The 18,611-nt window shown below is 49.8% G+C and overlaps 7 protein-coding genes and 1 non-coding gene across 8 annotated transcripts; 2 read left to right on the top strand and 6 right to left on the bottom strand.

Annotated features, from left to right (window-relative positions):
• Window positions 1-117: 117 nt before the first annotated feature.
• BO97DRAFT_446943 (pleiotropic drug resistance family ABC transporter) lies at window positions 118-4,889 on the top strand (the record flags this gene model as incomplete). The annotated part of the gene is made up of 2 exons (XM_025698711.1): window positions 118-790; window positions 857-4,889. The coding sequence occupies 2 exons, from the start codon at window positions 118-120 to the stop codon at window positions 4,657-4,659; spliced, it is 4,476 nt and encodes a 1,491-aa protein (XP_025546522.1). The 3' UTR covers window positions 4,660-4,889.
• Window positions 4,890-5,616: 727 nt separating this feature from the next.
• BO97DRAFT_312807 (uncharacterized protein) lies at window positions 5,617-6,033 on the bottom strand (the record flags this gene model as incomplete). The annotated part of the gene is made up of 2 exons (XM_025691238.1): window positions 5,617-5,768; window positions 5,850-6,033. Coding segments are annotated over 2 exons (336 nt in total), but the record flags the coding sequence as incomplete, so codon positions are not given.
• Window positions 6,034-6,455: 422 nt separating this feature from the next.
• BO97DRAFT_429404 (uncharacterized protein) lies at window positions 6,456-7,194 on the bottom strand (the record flags this gene model as incomplete). The annotated part of the gene is made up of 2 exons (XM_025697362.1): window positions 6,456-6,686; window positions 6,748-7,194. The coding sequence occupies 2 exons, from the start codon at window positions 7,192-7,194 to the stop codon at window positions 6,456-6,458; spliced, it is 678 nt and encodes a 225-aa protein (XP_025546520.1).
• Window positions 7,195-8,609: 1,415 nt separating this feature from the next.
• Window positions 8,610-9,298, top strand: BO97DRAFT_356685 (oxidase ustYa family protein; the record flags this gene model as incomplete). The annotated part of the gene is made up of 3 exons (XM_025692179.1): window positions 8,610-8,727; window positions 8,789-9,010; window positions 9,069-9,298. Coding segments are annotated over 3 exons (570 nt in total), but the record flags the coding sequence as incomplete, so codon positions are not given.
• A 1,705-nt stretch (window positions 9,299-11,003) lies between these two features.
• BO97DRAFT_463928 (uncharacterized protein) lies at window positions 11,004-11,661 on the bottom strand (the record flags this gene model as incomplete). Its single annotated transcript, XM_025699474.1, has 2 exons — window positions 11,004-11,222; window positions 11,281-11,661. The coding sequence occupies 2 exons, from the start codon at window positions 11,659-11,661 to the stop codon at window positions 11,004-11,006; spliced, it is 600 nt and encodes a 199-aa protein (XP_025546518.1).
• An 844-nt stretch (window positions 11,662-12,505) lies between these two features.
• On the bottom strand, window positions 12,506-14,153 carry BO97DRAFT_463927 (putative amino acid transporter (Mtr); the record flags this gene model as incomplete). The annotated part of the gene is made up of 5 exons (XM_025699473.1): window positions 12,506-12,928; window positions 13,017-13,408; window positions 13,464-13,655; window positions 13,706-13,967; window positions 14,019-14,153. 5 exons carry the CDS (start codon window positions 14,151-14,153, stop codon window positions 12,506-12,508), a joined length of 1,404 nt encoding a protein of 467 aa, XP_025546517.1.
• Window positions 14,154-16,175: 2,022 nt separating this feature from the next.
• Window positions 16,176-16,247, bottom strand: BO97DRAFT_t271. The gene has a single exon. It is a non-coding gene; the product is annotated as a tRNA-Glu (tRNA).
• Window positions 16,248-16,674: 427 nt separating this feature from the next.
• Window positions 16,675-18,526, bottom strand: BO97DRAFT_429400 (acetyl-CoA synthetase-like protein; the record flags this gene model as incomplete). The annotated part of the gene is made up of 3 exons (XM_025697361.1): window positions 16,675-17,017; window positions 17,080-18,242; window positions 18,314-18,526. 3 exons carry the CDS (start codon window positions 18,524-18,526, stop codon window positions 16,675-16,677), a joined length of 1,719 nt encoding a protein of 572 aa, XP_025546516.1.
• Between the last annotated feature and the right edge of the window lie 85 nt (window positions 18,527-18,611).

The raw sequence follows: 18,611 nt of genomic DNA, 5'->3' as shown, positions 1-18,611 counted from the left end.
CAAAGCGCCCTCTGTGGGCCGATCAAACCTCTACGGTGTGCTCAGGCACTCCTTCCTTTCGCACCCGTCCACTGACTGCTTGTCTCACTCGACATATGGTCCTGCATTTTTCTCAAGATGTCGTTCGTTGCTACAGCCAATACTAATTCCGGAAGGGCGGCTGAGGTAGTCAGTCACAACTTGCCAAAACAGCAGGGGGGCGCGACCTACCATGACGATCAAGCTTCGGGAACCAAGGAATTCGATCAAGAACCCAGTGAAGATGATGCGACTCTTCAAGGGCGGGAGGAGAAGATGGAGGCGCGAGTGGGTGATCTCGCGCGGCGACTCACCCGCCAGTCCACTCGCTACTCAACCAAAGGCGACCTCGAGAACCCTTTCGTCAGTACCAACCCAGAGTCAACGCTCAATCCTCACAGCCCCAACTTCCGAGTGAGGGACTGGATCAAGATGTTACTTGCTATTCGCACCCGTGATCCGGAGCGCTACCCCGAAAGAACCGCAGGTGTGGCTTTCAAGAATCTCAACGTCCACGGCTACGGCTCGCCCACCGACTACCAAAAAGATGTCCTCAACTCGCTTCTTGAATTCGGTACCATCATTCGGAAGCTTATGGGCATCAAGATGCAGAAAATTCAGATTCTACGCGAGTTTGACGGGCTTGTCAAATCAGGAGAGATGCTGATGGTGCTTGGAAGACCCGGCTCAGGTTGTACGACCTTTCTCAAGACAATGTCTGGGGAGATGAATGGTATAGAGATGTCGGACGAATCTATGCTTAACTATCAAGGTGCGTTTCGTACTCACAGTGCCTGCCCGGGGACCTTGTTATGCTAACCTCGTGTGCTATCTTCAGGTATACCTGCGAAAGAGATGCACAACGCCTTCCGTGGTGAAGCGCTCTACAATGCTGAGACGGATGTTCACTTTCCAATGTTGAGTGTTGGAGATACGCTTCAGTTTGCCGCATTGGCTAGAGCTCCTCGCAATCGCCTAGAAGGGGTCAATCGACAGCAATACGCCGAGCATATGAGAGACGTGGTGATGGCAATGCTTGGTCTCTCCCATACAATCAACACCCGTGTCGGCAACGATTACGTGCGTGGCGTTAGTGGTGGTGAGAGAAAGCGTGTCAGTATTGCAGAGGCAATGTTGAGCCAAGCCCCCCTGCAAGCCTGGGACAACAGCACCAGAGGATTAGATTCCGCCAATGCCCTCGAGTTCTGCAAGAATCTGGCATTGATGAGCAAGTATTCAGGAACCACGGCTTGTGTCGCAATCTATCAAGCCTCTCAAAGCGCGTATGACGTCTTTCAGAAAGTGACTGTGCTATATGAAGGAAGGCAAATCTATTTCGGGCCAACATCGGAAGCCAAGCAATTCTTCGTTGATATGGGTTTTGAGTGCCCCGAACGCCAAACAACAGCCGATTTCCTCACCTCCTTGACGTCGCCCTCTGAACGACAGGTCCGCCCTGGTTTCGAAAACCGCGTCCCGCGCACACCTGATGAATTCGCAGCCGCCTGGAAGCAAAGCAGTGCGCGAGCTGCCCTTTTGAGGGATATCGATGATTTCGAGAGGCAGTATCCGCTCAATGGCTCTTCATACGAAGCCTTTGTGGATGCGAGACGGGCCATGCAGGCAAAGAATCAACGTCTGAAGTCGCCTTATACTATCTCAGTGTTTGAGCAGATCTCCCTTTGCACGACTCGTGGTTTTCAGCGGCTCAAGGGCGATATGAGCTTAACTCTTAGTGCCCTGATTGGTAATTTCATTATTGCCCTGATTGTCGCATCAGTTTTCTTCAATCTCCCGGATGACACTTCCAGCTTCTACTCGCGCGGAGCCCTGCTGTTTTATGCGGTTCTTCTTAATGCATTCTCCAGCGCGCTTGAAATTTTGACCCTTTACGCTCAACGTCCGATTGTGGAGAAACAGGCACGATACGCATTCTACCATCCCTTCGCCGAAGCAGTAGCCTCTATGCTTTGCGATACACCCTACAAGCTGCTAAACTCCATCACTTTCAATCTTCCACTATACTTTATGACCAATCTTCGCCGCGACGCAGGAGCGGTCTTCACATTTTGGCTCTTCTCCGTGGTGACAACTTATACTATGAGTATGGTGTTCAGAACAATCGCCGCAACATCTCGGTCACTTTCGCAGGCGCTGGTTCCTGCTGCGCTGCTCATTCTCGGTATGGTGATTTACACTGGATTTGTCATTCCGACTCGAAACATGCTCGGATGGTCTCGCTGGATGAACTATATCAACCCAGTGGCCTATGCGTTTGAGTCCTTTCTCATTAACGAGTTTTCCGGTCGCAAGTTTGACTGCTCAAGTATTGTTCCATCCGGCGGCCCATATGAATCTGTGTCAATGGCATATCGCATTTGTTCCACCGTCGGCGCCCAGGCTGGATCGAGAGTCGTGGACGGGTCACTGTACCTGAAGCAAAGTTATCAGTATACAACTGGCCATGAATGGCGGAATCTCGGTATCCTGATTGGGTTCATGATTTTCTTCGCCTTTGTTTACCTGGCCAGCACAGAGTATATCTCTGAGCAGAAGTCCAAGGGAGAGGTGCTTTTGTTCCGTCGAGGCCATCGGGCAAATATTCCTACAGAGGGCGACGTCGAGGTTCAACCCGGGCCGAGTGGCGCCGTCAAGACCGAGGCTGACGGTACCCAAACTGCCGTTCGCATTCAGAAACAGACCGCAATCTTTCACTGGGAGGATGTCTGTTATGACATCACTATCAAGGGCGAGCACCGCAGAATTCTCGACCACGTGGATGGTTGGGTGAAGCCTGGGACTTGCACTGCATTGATGGGTGTCTCTGGAGCAGGAAAGACTACCTTGCTGGATGTTTTGGCCACCCGTGTCACCATGGGCGTTGTTACCGGGGACATGTTGGTCGATGGAAAATCTCGAGATCATTCCTTCCAGAGAAAGACTGGCTACGTTCAGCAACAGGACGTGCACCTCCCTACCTCTACTGTTCGCGAAGCACTCCAATTCAGTGCTTTGTTACGCCAGCCAGCGCACCTAAGCCGACAAGAGAAACTGGACTACGTTGACGAGGTCATCAAGCTTCTTGGTATGGAGGCTTACGCAGATGCGGTCGTTGGTGTCCCTGGAGAAGGCTTAAACGTTGAGCAACGTAAGCGGTTGACAATTGGCGTTGAGCTTGCGGCGAAGCCCCAGCTCTTGCTCTTCCTCGATGAACCGACGTCTGGCCTTGATAGTCAGACTTCATGGTCAATTCTGGACCTAATTGACACCCTCACTCAGCATGGACAAGCCATCCTTTGCACAATTCATCAACCATCTGCCATGCTGTTCCAGCGGTTCGATCGCCTACTATTCTTGGCAAAGGGAGGAAAGACCATTTACTTTGGTGAAATCGGCGAAAACTCGACGACATTATCGAATTACTTCGAGAGGAACGGAGCCCACACCTTGAAGAATGGAGAGAATCCCGCTGAATGGATGCTTGACGTTATTGGCGCAGCTCCCGGGTCCAAGACTGAAATTGACTGGCATAAGGTTTGGAGAGAGTCTCCAGAGTACACAGGAGTGAAGCAGCACCTCTCCGAGCTCAGGTCCACACTTTCGTCGAAGGCCAAGGATGAATCTGACCCAAAGGCTCTTAAGGAGTTTGCGGCGCCGTTCCACATCCAACTCTGGGAATGTCTGATCCGAGTCTTTGCTCAGTACTACCGCACACCGTCCTATATTTGGAGTAAAACCGCTCTCTCCGTCCTGACCGCTCTCTATATTGGCTTCTCCTTCTTCCATGCGAGTAACTCGATTCAAGGAATGCAGAATCAAATGTTTTCTATTTTCATGCTCATGACTATTTTCGGCAACCTTGTTCAGCAAATCATGCCGCACTTCTGTGCTCAACGGTCACTGTATGAAGTCCGGGAACGACCCTCAAAGACCTATTCATGGCAAGCATTCATGACGGCCAACATCTTGGTCGAACTTCCATGGAACACCCTGATGGCGGTGCTTATGTTTGTTTGTTGGTATTACCCCATTGGCTTGTACAACAATGCAAAGCCTACTCACGCGGTAAACGAACGCTCGGCTCTTATGTTCCTTCTGATCTGGGTCTTCCTCCTCTTCACATCCACATTTGCCCATATGGTTATTGCTGGAATTGAACTGGCCGAAACAGGCGGTAACATCGCGACGCTATTGTTCTCTCTCTGCTTGATTTTCTGCGGTGTTTTGGCCACCCCGGAAGCTATGCCTGGATTCTGGATTTTCATGTATCGCGTGTCGCCTTTCACGTACCTGGTGTCAGCAATGCTGAGCACGGGTATCTCAGGAACAAAGGCTGTGTGCGAGTCAGTCGAGTACTTGACGTTTAACCCTCCCGACAACCAGACCTGTGGGGACTATATGGCAACCTATATCAGCGGAGCGGGAGGCTATCTGGCGGACCCGTCGGCCACATCTAACTGCCAGTTCTGTACCATCAGCGAGACGGATACTTTCCTTGCATCCGTTTCCAGCTACTACTCTGATGCGTGGCGGAACTTCGGGCTGATGTGGGTTTATATCATCTTTAACATTGCGGCCGCCGTTGGGATTTACTGGTTGGCCAGAGTGCCCAAGTCGGTCGGAAAGGCTAAGAAGGAATGATCTCCTTTTTACCTGCTGATACCTCTCACCTACGATCGTTGTTCCTTATTTGTTACAGCACTGTGAATAGCATCGAATTGAACTGTTTGGACTTTCGTGAACACCTGTTCAACCTTCTTTCCGCTTCGTCCTTGCACACTTTTCTTTTTCTATTGCTTCTTGATTTGACTTTCAACTCTTCCTTTCTTGACTCTCGTTCATCCCTTTTATGAAATTACTTTCTGCCTTTGGATTCTTGTAAAGCAACTGTATCAGAAGGGTATAGCTGCTTCAACTCCTCCATTTTTAGATACTTACCTTCTTATTTTGTTCTATAATCTAGATCTGTCGCTTAGAGTATAGAATGCTTTTAACAAATACTACCATTCTGCCAGCAAAGGCATGCTTTGTAATCTCATGGGTAGTCACCAAATATGCCCGTAACCGAAAGGCTAGGAGCTACCTGAGGCGTATAGCTCGAACGTTTTCACCAAAAACCACGTTCAGACGATCAGTCATGCATCACAGCCGAAGGATGCAGACGCTAGCTATGCAATAAGCTTCAAGATAACACTGTTGTATAGTACATGTATCGACGACAACCAGAACTGTGAATTCTCCAAGCTTAGTAATGACCCTCAAGGGGAAACATGCTTAGCGTCCTCGTCGACCACGCTGCTCCGTTCACCAGTAATAAGCCGTTGGTCACTACCGTCACTTTGCTGCGTCAAGGCATAGTGCTCATCGCGAGGGCTGACACTAAGACACCATCCTTGGGGTATCAGTCGACAGACATCGGCCGCGAAGACGAGGAGCGCGGAGACGATCACCAGCCAGAGCATCCACACGATAACAACCCCGGAGCTCCAGCCAGCCATCTGAATACCTCTTCAGTCACAATGATATCGATTTGTCAGTCGTGGACGAAGAGCAGGGAAACGGCAAAGCTTACAGCGCGGTATTTACTCAACCACTGCCCATAATCAGCCACCCCAGTGTAATGTGTAGTAGCGTGACAAGAGTCGGACGCTGCCTTTTCTTGTAAATTAGGTGATGCAAATAACAAAGCGCAAGCTGCACGAAGAGGAGAATGAAAATCATGAAACCGAGGTATTGATGCGGTCCTGCGGCTCTTTCCTATCAGTTGGAGTTTGTGTTAGATCTTATGTTGTGCGCTGTAGCGGCGATGAGATGCATGGATGGATCGGTACTCACTTTGATTGAGGCCCAGGAGCTGACAAGCATTATCATGATAGCGCTTGCACTGGCGATCGTATTGCCAAGCTGCAGACCCCAGTGGATTACGAATGCCTTTTTGAAGCGTCTGCGAATGAGGAAAGTGGCTAATGGGATCGATATTGAGAACGTGAGGAAGAGTATCAAGCCGTGTGTCTTTGGGATGAGGAGGGTCTGGTACTTGCGATCCGTGTCTGCGCTCGAAGGCGTGGCAGGATGATTCGAGATTAAGCTGGCTGACATTGAGAATATGGGTCTGATAGTTGATTCCATGATGGTAAATTGTGTAAAGATGCATGTAAACCACCGCCGCGATGCTCAGTCATTGCTGGGGCACCGCGGGAGCGAGAAAAGTCTCCAAAGTTTACGAGTGAGGGTTTGAACCCCTCTTATATGATTGTGTCCTAGCACTTTGTCTTAGCAGCACATGGAACTTGAGTGGGGTCCAGGTTTCTCAAATCGAATATAGTTGTAATCACTGGGACGCTTGTATCTACAACTTTTGACATATAAATAAACTTGCTATTTCGCTGACTCTGATCAAAGTGGAGGATCTTGCTATATTCGGCATATTCAACTTGTTAGTTCACATCGTCCGGTCTAAATACGCTCGCCACAGTATCCCCCTTCGTCCACTCCCATTGTGGATAGGCTATCTTCTCCGAACTCTCGACCACATCCCAAAGATAATCAACGGCCTTACATTTGTGCTCAAAGCTATGACCAGACACCGATTGCTCAAGGACGTTGCCGGCATTATCAAACCTTAACGAGGGAGGCTCTATCGTATCATCTGGAGAGCAAAGGAGAGCCTAGAGAAGATAAGTATTCTAATCCATGGTCATAAGAAATGGAGATATTACCCCCACGTACCTGGGCAATATAATCTAGGCAGTGGCTCATATGCTGCTTTCTGTCGGATTCCGTCTTTTCCACGGGTGCGGTTGAGTCGTGTGCCTCGTGAAGGTGTGCCTTGCTATCATTCAACGCATACACTCGCAGAGCATCTACGCAATGCAGCGCATGAAAAACAGTTACGCCCCACCCAACTGAATACGTCCTATTGTGCTGGATCCATAGCAAGCCACCTTTTGCTGGCAGCGGCCGCGACGGCCAGCCTCCTTCGATTTTGTCGGCGAAGACCCGGAGGATGGTATCCGCGGGGCTGGACGGTGACTTTAAAGTCGTATCCGCAGAAGAATTAGAAACCTCTTTAGTAAATGAAGGCTTAATTTGAAGGGCAATGAAGCCAATTATCAAGACAGCACTGGTTGCGGTGAGGATGCTACATATCGAGAGCGACGATTGCGTTCTAGACATGGCTTTATGGCCTTGGACTAGACCGGCAGAGTAGGCTCAAATTTCAAAGAGCTCAAGGAGATACGTGTATGACTGGAGAAAGAAGGTCAGCAACTTTTTTCATCGTCCATCTCTCTTGCCTCATATTGTCGGGGCCGGCGATGGCGGAGTAGAATACTTACCCTCACGAGAGCGAGCTAAGCCGATATTTTTGATCGTCATACCTGTCTCTTCATCGAGGCTCTTCATGGCACTCAAGCTTCAGAGGCCGCGGAGAAGATTTCACGGCCTTAGGACTAATAGCGAAAATGCAGGTCAGAGCATCAAGCGATGTGACGCTTTCCGCATGTAATGCCCCAATACGATACTCAGATACTCCCCGAAAATGAAACCGTATTCTGCATGACGTATAGGCGTTGGGTTTCCGGACGGAACAACTGACAGGTCGCGGATGTGACTTGGGTTGCATCTAGATCTAGAATCTAGGGCATGTTCATCGTTAGACAAAACGATAGGTACTCACGTGCCAATTGTGTCCCACGATCTATGCTTTTCCCGGGAGGTAAATGAATGCAAAGAAGACAGGGCATCAAACGGAGGATTTAGTGCAAGACGGGAGTTCTCAATCAGGTAATCAACAAGCCAAGTCTCGACTCCCTATGCTGTGACACTGTGACACGCAACTCAATGAGGCATCGCACAGCCTTTCCCGCGTGGAGCCCCAAAAGGAAACACGTCTGCATCTTCCTCAATATTCATTCCGAGACATAAACTTACATTTCCAACTATCGAGGGATTTGACTTTAGATTATGCGAAGTAGCACCTTAGGCATAGGACACACTGTAAGATGGGGTTTGGTCATTTCGACACAGCTTACAGGCAAGCCACTTCTCCAGAAACAAAGAGGTACATGTTTCTGTTGAGCATTTGAATGGGCTGTTCTATGATAGTACGAATTAAGGCATTGGTTTTGCTCTGCCGGATAAAATCGTTCAATTGACAAGGTGGCCTAGCTAATAGCCTAGCTAATTCGAATCTTGCCAGATGAGCTGAGATTGTAGCTCCTATCGTTGATTTCGGCAACAACTATGAATCTGCCGCGAACCTTCCAACAAGTCTATGACCCAGTCGCTGTGGACGAGACTGAATCCCTCAAAGAAGATGTATCCAACTCTAATGTGAATGAAGTCGATCTTCCCAACGACTGCCCGTGCCATCATCGAAACCGACCATCGGTGTTTCTCTTTCGCATAGCAGAGATAATATCGGCTATAATATGCGCATGGATGTTTGTTATTGGTCTCAACTGGCAGCTAAGAGCTGATGAGCTTTGCTACGAAATCCACAACTTTTACAGTGTGTTGTCTGGTCGTTCTCTCTTACTCGGCTATTTACTGACGAGCATGAAGCACCCGCTTCGAATCATGAGATAGATATTCAGTATCTGTTATGGCAATTTAATGGAACAGTTGGATATCCTTCTCCATATGCACCCAGATCATTTGAAGAGGGCCCCACACCCGAGATCGATGAAGCATGGGAGAGATTCCACGGTATGTTTCGCACACTCTCTACTCATTCATGGTGCAAGTACACTGAACGTTGTGACTATAGCGCGACCAATGAGTGTATCTCTTGAGGTTGTTGAGAAGTCGGGCGAGAATACAGACGCTGTTCGGTTACCAGACGAGCTTGGAGGAGGTTATCTGGCCTGGGCTGAAGTTAACCATCAACTCCACTGCTTGAATCTGCTGCGCAAGGCGATATACTGGGATTACTATTATGATATCACGAGGGAGCTGCAAAGAGAGCCTCCCGAGGTTTATGCTCATTTGGGTGAGTTTATGTCTTCTCTGTTAATGTATTGGGTTCTTGCTGATGGCCCACGCCTTAGATCATTGTATCGAGATGATGAGACAGATCCTCATGTGCAATGCGGATACCGGTCTACAGCTTCACCACTGGGTCAGGGGCAACCCAACCCCCATACCGAACTCAAATACCTGGCATATGTGTAAGGACTTTGAGAGCATTCTCGACTGGACACATCGAATGCAAATACCCGAGAGGGAGGGGTATTTGCCAATTCTGCCTGGTTCCAAAATCTATGACCGTCAACCATGACATTCGCGTCCATTGCAAGTCGAGCCTAGATACAATCTGCGCAATAATCTCTTCTTCGAGACCTTGAAGGTTATGTGAAGATTTGCTGCAATGTGGTTTTCTTGCCTCGGTAGCTCGGCTTCTATTGTCCTGCCTTCAGTTTCCCCTGGAATAGCCGTGTTGCATCGGACTTGGCGAGCCAAAATCCATTCACACGTTTAAATCCTCTAAGGTAATGCTCTGCTCGAGGAACAGTTCACCGCCCTAATAGTCATACCTGCCCTATAGAGCTTTGATTTGCCAGCGAGGTTTGCGCACCTGATTAAAGTCATGACCAATGCCACCACTGTAATTAATGCTTATTGTTTGAACAAGCGCCGGTCCTTGACTGCAACTGTCACTGTGTCACAAACTTTACCAATCGTGTGTGTGTACTGCACAGACTTGGAATGACTGGCTTTACTTCCGAAAGTCATTTTGTGCATGTGGGAAGGTAAGACAAGCATGTGTAACCTCTTGATCAAAGCTTGATCGGTTTGAATTGTGGTGCACTTGCTTGACTCTGCCTAATCGGACTTGCAGGAATCTGAGGGTGGGACAAGCAATACGTTCCCTATAACCTATCAAGATCAGGAATTACTGCTCGATACTAAACATAGAATATTCTGTAGAGACCTGTGTCGTTCTGTCATACGCCTTCTTGTGCTTATATAAATTCCACGGAGGAAATCGAGAAGGGCACAAGAAACTAAATTTTGGTCACAGGGATATATGGCGCAGAATCGTTGGTGAGGTGTGATAGGGAATGCCTTTGAGACATCTCCGAGGACTAAGACAGTATGCTGTCTTCAGCAGCTCGACTGACCAGGAGATTCTTACATCGCCGCGCTGATATCCTATTGGCGCTCGCAGCCCTTGCAGCGGCCACGCCAACTGCCAGCGTCGACGTGGAAGACGCGGGGCTGGAAGCTGACATCTCGGCCCAGGCCGGTATGAGCCTTTCTTATCAGTGTACTGCGACCCTTCTTGTTCTCTCTAATATGGTCGTTGCAGGTGATTTCGAGTCTATCGACAATGAGAAGCGCGCGTACTACTACTACAGACACAGACCCGCCTAGCAGCCTGAGGAGCAAAAGCGCGCATATTACTACTACCGAAACGAAGATGTGGGGCAGGCTGAGGAGCAGGACTAGACAGCATGATGGAAACGACATGGACAATGACTTACCGTCGTACGAGCTCCCTGGTCTAGTTTGTATTTCCTGTCAGATTGCAAACGACAGTTGTGGACGCCTATAGCTTCTAACTGCTCTTTCATCTCGGATTGGATTGTCCACGGAGTCGATGTTTCTGCCTGAAACCGATGCAGTGCTGTGTGTATTCGCTCAAAGCTATCTCAGGAATCCCATCTGCTTCAGCCATCACTGATCGTAGTGTAAGAATGTTCGACCCTTGCGTTTCTCAGTACGTGTGTCGCAGGTAGATCTCTGTCTTTGAGTAGAATTATACAGATTTTTCCTGTCAAGGGCGGAGGATATAGCGCTTTTACAAGCTCTTATCTTAGCGTACACAATTTGAAGTCATGCCAACCATTTATTTGTTGTTGATGACCCGTTTTTATCTGGAGCCCTCCGCATATACTCCAACCCGTGCTTCTTTAAAGTAGACTATGTGCATTATCGTTTACAGCCAGTTCTGCATGGCTCACTGCTATCCAGCTTGTGAATCACAAGCCAAACACAGACTCCACTGTGTCACCCAACTTCCAGCCCCACGGTGAGACTGGGTCTCTCTCACTGGACTCGATCAAGTCTCTTACGCGCCGAGTATCCTTGCAGTGGTGCTGAGTTCCTTCTCCATCCACTCCGTACCCAACAATATTTCCATTCTCGTCTCGTCGCCAGAAGGGCGGCTCAATCGTCGTGTCCCCACTACAGACCAGAGACTAGAACTTGAATTAGCAAGGCCTTGCCTCCTACTTCAGGGTGTGGGAGAGCTCTTACCTGGGCGAGGTAATCCAGACAGTGTGCTGCATGGTCGGAGAGCTCCGCATTCTGCGACTGATATAGTCTGGGCCCCGGGGCAGTTTCTAACATGCGGGACCGGATGGTTTCTATGCAGTGCAGGCCATGATACATGCTGACGGCCCAGGTCACTTCTAGCGTCTCGTTGTGTTGGACCCATAGAAACCCTCCTTTTGGGGTGAGCAGTTTGTCGGCCCAGTCCCTCGAGCCGGGTGAAGCGGGGTCCTCTAGATTAAATTTTCCTGTAAATGTCATAGTAGTCTCGGTCGTATCTGGAGGCTTCAAGCCTGAGAAGGCTTGGGTGGAGATTTGCGGGGAAATCAGGCAGTGAGCCACTGATCCAGCGTTGGCGCTGATCATGGAGATGATGGCTAGTATTTCAACTTGGAATAAGAGTAGTGGTAGGCCGATGATAATTGGAATTTGAGATAATGAACAGGTAATGTTGTTTTTGAGATGCCATTACCCTGTGAGTGAATGGGTTCAAAGCAATGATATTGTCGGCACACTGAATGTAGTGGCGAGTCTGGAGAGAGTGGGAAGCAAGAGTGCGCTGCAGCCTTTTGAAGTGGGATTAATTGCAATGCATGAACCTAAATAACCCGTGACCATCGCTCACTGCATGGGGATGACAGAATTGTAGTTTTACAAAAGCCGGAAGCGTGCTCGTTCCTGCACGGCCCGAGCACTGAGTAAGGATTTTTGCCGCTACGGCAAGTACTAGCCCTACTATCTCGATTCTCTCCGCTACTTTGGGCATCAATATGTTCTTAAAGCACGAGAACTTGAGCTCCTTCTCGTCTTTCCGGGATCACCCTCGTTTCAATCAATCTCGTATTGGTTGTCTTGCGGTTTTTCTTAGGAAATCCGCTAGTTTCTTCTCGCTTGCGTACTGAAATTGCCCCATCGCATGCCTCTCCCCCATCCTACCTTAGATTCAATTCTGCAATTTCCATCGATAATTTCTATTCATGGTAAATAGTATTAGTAGAGCATCAGATTCATGAGTCCAAGATCATACAATAATCCACAATCCATAAAATAATTCTTTTCAAATCAAGAAGCTTTAGACTCTTCTATTCAGTGGAGTAAACATGTTATATTGTGACTCCAGCAGCGCGCATAGGTACAAATTTGTCCTGGGAATAGATCAACCGCGTCCAGAGGTGACTTTTCAGCTCTAAGCAACGTGATCATAGTTGATCTAGACGGAATTTGAATTGTCGGCGCACGACCAGGCAGCGGAACCTCCAGACTCTTTATAGTTGTTGATGATCTCCACAACCGAGCCATAGGTGCCAGCAACCATAAGGAACATCCCGGAAAGGATGACAAACCCACTCCACATAACCATAAAATACCACCGCCGTGTCCTTTCGTGCCTATCAGATTTCCAGTTGTCGTATAGCCACATACAACCCATTGGCTGGAATGACATCAAGGTGCCCAGGAGCGCACCGATGAGAGAGACCAGGCTGTTGAAGACGGGGATGGCGCTGGCAATGATGTAAGCAATCATGGTGGCTCCGAAGGTGCAACTGAGCCAGATTGCCCAGTGCTTGAAAGAGTTGGCATTGAGATGTCGGGTGCCTCGCATAAGGCTGACAAAGATGAACTTGCTCGGCAGCTATATGAGAGATGAATTAGTTTTCTGCTTTGGCCACCTTTCGCAAGGACGATGGCCTTGGGCGCAGGGACAGGAAGACGCTACTCACGTGGGAAACAATGACGGTCGAGGCGAGGAGACCGGGGATCCCGATTCCGTAGGCCACCTTCTTCATAAGGGGGCCGGCAGAGCCGAGGGCCGGAGATGCGACGTAGGATCCGCAGTAGTAGTAGACCACGACACCGATGCTGATGTACGTCGCTGTCACGACGCTCTGACAAATCGCGAGCGAGCGTGCATAGTGCTGCGGCTCACGCATCTCAGCTACAATGGCGAAGAATCCCGGAGTACCCGCATAAGCAAATACTAGGGACGAGATTGCTGAGATCGCCTCCAGAAAAGAGGGCTTCTTGAACAGCTCGTAGTCGGACTCCCAAGGACCGGTCGTCGGTGCACTAGCCGGCCTATCTTGAACACCGACTGCGATAGTTACTGTGAGGACTGAAAGACAAGTTAGCTAGGGCGTCTGGTCGTCTTAACCGCATTCTTAGCTTACTTGCTGTCAGGATGCTGAAAAGTCCGATCCAAGCGAACCAGGTTATCTTGCCTAGAGTACGAATACTGCATAGCATAAACGCGACGATCGCAGCTACTGCGACAAACACGGCAGTGCAAGTACCATGCTTGGAAACAGCGTTCAAAGCGATGGAGACACTGAGCATTCCTGAGCCCGAGACACAGAACCAATCTAATGTTATTAGTGATGGATAATCGATGATACGGAACAGGATACCCCACAGATACAGAAAGCAGAAGCAAAGAAGCCGCGTCCAAACACCCCAAACAGTTTGTAACCGACATCATCAATAGAGTAAATCTCACGATGATTCAGCTTGAAGGTTCCAACAACATATGAGGACCAGGTCGTAATCGTCGCGATGACTAGAAGGCAGATAATGCCGGGTATAAGGCCTAGCACGTCAAAGGCAGCAGGGATAGATAGAACTCCCAGTCCGATCATTGACTTCATCATGACAATGGACGTGGAGATCCATCCCAGCTACAGGGGGTTAGTAAATTGCAGCGAGTATGGTCACTTGGACATGCTCACACTGCGATAGTTGGGACCGTCCTCGGTAATTTCTCCAAAGACAGCATCGGTGGTACCAATCTCAGCGTGTGAGGGCACTTTGTCAAGGCACTCCAGGTCTTTGCTCTTCACGGTGTCGGGGGCGCCTGCGTCCATGGTGGAAGCAAGATCAGGCATGTTTTTTAATTCGACGTGAGTGAACCAAATAGTTTCATCACTGCGACGTTACAACGGGAATACGAAAGCATTTAAGTCGCATCAGTTGGTGCACATCCGGGGTAGTCGTCCGGACTGATGCTCATGTCGGATAAGATTGACAGATACCAAGATTTGGCCCCGCATATCTTTAATGGTCTAGTTAGATTGTGGCAGAAGATCAATCAATTAACTTTCAGCCTAGCCCTCAGTAATGCAGTGAGAATAGAATAAGTTATCAACCGCACAGGTGACGTCGAGATCAAACGGCAGGCACAGCCCCGTTTAATAGAGTTCATCCTCGAGTCTGCTCCTCTCGGCTGTTATTAAGAGAAGGAACCTCTCAGATCACAGAGATATTCGCATATCTGACCCTATCTGGCTGTATCGCGAAGATAGCCATGGGTTATAAGTCACACCTAGAGAGAAGCGGACGATAGTAAAACAACACGGGAAAGAGATAAACCTTCTTATCTTATCGGCATACGATGGTTGGTTGACATCCACCCCGCAGTGCGCGTAAACTAGACCGAATTTCTACACGACACTAAGGCCGCCTCCCTTTTGAAGCACCGCCCCAATGAATGATATCGACAACGATAGACACACAGAATTGTGCCTTCAAGTAGGCCATCTCTGTGGCGAATGACTTCACCATCAGCAAGAAGTAACACCAAACTGATAAGCAGTCGAAAGTGGGCAACGAAATCCTTGCAAGCGCCTGGGCGGTTTATGCTCAAACTTGGTTGCCTATACTCACTGACGCCCTCAGTATCGTAACAGGGTCGCCGCTGCCCAGTCTTCTACCCGGGTCTTGGTATTGTAGAGACATGTATGTCCCAAAAAGGACTTCTGGTTACATTGGCAACGCGTGGCTGGACTCCTCGGGCACCGCGGGATTCTCACGCAACTTTGTATCGTCGAGGCCCAAAGCATGCTTACTGTTATTGGTGGCGTAAGTTGCAGCACAGAGATATGATTCGCAGCAAGACGTCTCATTAGACCCCATGAGCCCGTCTTCTGCCCAAGGCTTATTCATGTAAGTATCCTCGCATAGAAGCTTCTAGGCCAATGGAGAGATAATATGGATTCTGGAGAAAGTCCACTTTCGAGATCACGCGTTCGCCCATGGTGGCCTCGACACGAGAATTGATGACCTCTTGTTTTCCATGGCGCAGAAACAGCGGTTTGATGTGGCGCGGTGGCATCGCCTCAGAAAGAAAAAACCTGGATCCTTGACATGGTAATCAGTCATGTGAATGAGGATGCGGATTGTCTTGTGCGGCAGGTCAATCGAGGAAAATCTGAAAGAGGTATTTACCCAATTTGCGCATGAATGTCCGGTGGCGAGCCCCAAATATTGAGAATCAGGCGTGGATTTACTGATTTCTAACTGGTATATGATGATACTCTGGCGGTCCAGTGTCAGCTTATAGCCATTTGTGAGATCAGACTGGACATGATGTGCATTAGATCTTTTCTCAATAAGTCGTTATTCTGAAACACAATGGCGTCTGCGTGATCCTCAGTGATTGCTGGATATCGCATATTGGCACTTTGACAGTGATTTATAGAACAACAGGGTCTTGCGTCCGAGCAAGACGAGGAATTAACAACTCAGCCCTTCCGCATCAAGCACCCACTCACTCAGGATTCCTCATCGGTATCCCGTCTCACGCGCTGGGCTTTCCGATGTTTGAGCCACATTGTTGACCAGACAGGGGACTTGGTGACGTCGAATGTGTAATCGACCATTCCCCTTGAGCAGGAAGAAATAGGGTTGAAGAAAGGGGGGACCGTGGGATGATGCTGCGATGAGGGCATGATAGCCGAAAAGATGATCGATGGGCGGGCGGGCTATCTCATCTTATCTGCCCGCTTGCCGCAGGCGGTGAGCGATCTGGCCACTAAAGAAAAAGTGTTTCTCATTTCACAAACTTTAGAAATTCGCTCGATAACAAGCAACATACGCAAAAAAGAGAATTCCGATGCGGGGAATCGAACCCCGAGCTGCTGTGTGAGAGACAGCGATGTTGACCATTACACCACATCGGAGATTGGTGAAAGGAGGTTAGAAACTATGCATTATTTTGTAACAGTCATTGTGGACAGGATACTAACACCACATTTTTTACCTGCTACGCAGGGGGTTGATTCGCTTACAGCATCAAGAGTGATCTGTTTCGGTGGTTTTTGGATTATGTCATGAGTTTAATGCCAGGCATGCTCAAATATAAGTTTTGTGCCACATGCTTAACGGCTACAATGTATGGAGAAGTATTCAACCCGTACTTGTCTGTCCTGCATTGAAACCTCTTCGCGTCGCACATTATATAATTTTAAACCATACAGGCTAGATTTGAGATTGTGGTCACATCATCTTGCCTTTTCCACTTGAGTCCCATATTATTTCTTCCCCTTCCTCCAATGTTTTGAGCAAACGTTAATCGACTCCTGTTGCAAAAATATACGAACGATTTCACTAAGAACGCGGCTTCCCAGCCATCACCTTACTCAAGAGCCCGGCCAACGCCTCGCGCTTCTGATTCATACTGGCGAGTTTCCCGCGCTGGATCTTGCCACTGACCGTCCGGGGAATCTTCTCTACAAAGAACACTCCGCCATCGATCGCCTTGTAACTGGCCAACCGCTGCTGCGCGAACGAATAAACCTCATCGGACCCGAACCTGGCGCCGTCAGCCCGCACGACATAAGCCCGGGGAGCTTCAGTCGTGTGGTCCAGCGCAATGCCGGTAACAGCCACATCACGAATAAGCGGATGCTTCAGGAGGACCGCCTCGATCTCCGCCGGAGAGACCTGGTATCTAGTCTCGTCAGCACCACCTCGTGCAACAATCTAGACATCACAAGCCAGAAAAAAGCTTACCCCCGGACCTTGATCAGTTCCTTCGTCCGCCCAACAACAAAATACTCCCTGGCGGCATTGAAATACGCCACATCCCCGGTATCAAACCAGCCATGCGTATCGACGCCTTCCCGGCCCCTGCCCAGATACCCGGCAAACACGCCCTGACCCCTGACGAACAACCGACCCGGATGCCCTGCTTCAGTGACTATCTTCCTCTTGCCCTGGATCTTCTCATCTTCATCTCCCAAACCGAGATCCCGTAACTCAACCTCCCACCCAGGGATAACGCCCCCAATACCCCCCTCATCCCGTCCGCGCCAAAACACGACCCCACATTCCGTCATTCCCCAGATCTGCCCACAACTCGCATTCTGCGGGTTCAACACCCCCCGTAGACTCCGCATACTCGCTGCATCAATTGGCGCTCCGGCCACCCCGACGTACGTAACAGATGCCAACTTCTCCCGCACGCCCACCTCATCCCGCCCCGCCGCCTGAAGCAGCAGATGCACCATCGCGGGCACGAGATACACTTCCTGGATCTGGTGTCTGTGCACCAGCTCCAGGAACAGCGGGACGGTGAACACTTCCCGCATGATGTACACGGGGTGTCCGTAGCGGAGGGGGAAGAGGTGCGTGAATAGCGCGCTGAAGAGGTGGAAGATCGGGAGGGGGATCAGTCTTTTCACCCGTTTGTTGTCGTTACTCTCGGGGGGTTGGTGGGCTGTGAGGGAGGCATGTTGCGCGAGGATGTTCGCGTGGGTTAGGATGGCCGCTTTGGGGAGGCCGGTTGTTCCGCTTGTCGAGTAGAGGGCTGCTGGCTTGGTGGATGCGGCTTCTTGAGTTAGGGCAGGAAGGTTCTGGGTGGGCGGGTGGGTGAGGAGGGTGGTTAGGTTCTGGGGCTTGGAAGATGGTGTTGTAGGAAGGAGGGTGTGGGTTTGTGTGTATATCACTGCTGTGGTCAGCGCTGGGTCGTCGCAGAGCAGGATATGATTTTCTGGGATGGAGGCCTGGCTAGCGACGTCTTGGACCGTTGTGAGGGCGCTAGGCTCCGTGATTATCAGTCGTGGGTGGGTGAGTTGGATCAGATGGGTCAGTTCGTCGGCGCTGCTGTGCGGGTTAGAGCCCATGTAGACGCCTCCGGCGCCGATCACCGCTAGGAAAAGGGCCGTGTACAGGATCTGTTCATGTTCACTGGAGTCAGTACCTGCATCTATGGATAGGGACCGCAAAGAAAAAGAGAGAGACGTACGTGGTTGCCTGTGTGGAGGAGGACGCAGTCACCCTGAGCGAGACCCTGGGCTTGGAAGCCGGTGATGAGTGTTCGGACGAGCAAGGTGAATTGCTCGCGGTTCAGGGACTGGGCTGAATCTTGAGTGTCGATGAAGAGGGGAAGATCTGCCTCGTAATCCTCTTGAGGATCGAGAGCAAAGCTCACTGCATCGTGGTAGTTGGCGGAGCCCATGGTGCTGTAGCGGTGATACTTAAAGTCAGAAGGGAAGAAAAAAAAAGCGAGGGGAGAGGCCACGCTGATATAGGGGGCAACTAGA

The sequence above is a fragment of the Aspergillus homomorphus genome, assembly GCF_003184865.1.
Source record: "Aspergillus homomorphus CBS 101889 unplaced genomic scaffold BO97scaffold_68, whole genome shotgun sequence".
In the NCBI taxonomy this organism is placed as follows: Eukaryota; Fungi; Ascomycota; class Eurotiomycetes; order Eurotiales; family Aspergillaceae; genus Aspergillus; species Aspergillus homomorphus.
Note: the sequence above shows the minus strand (reverse complement) of the source record. Positions and strands in the feature narration are given on the sequence as shown.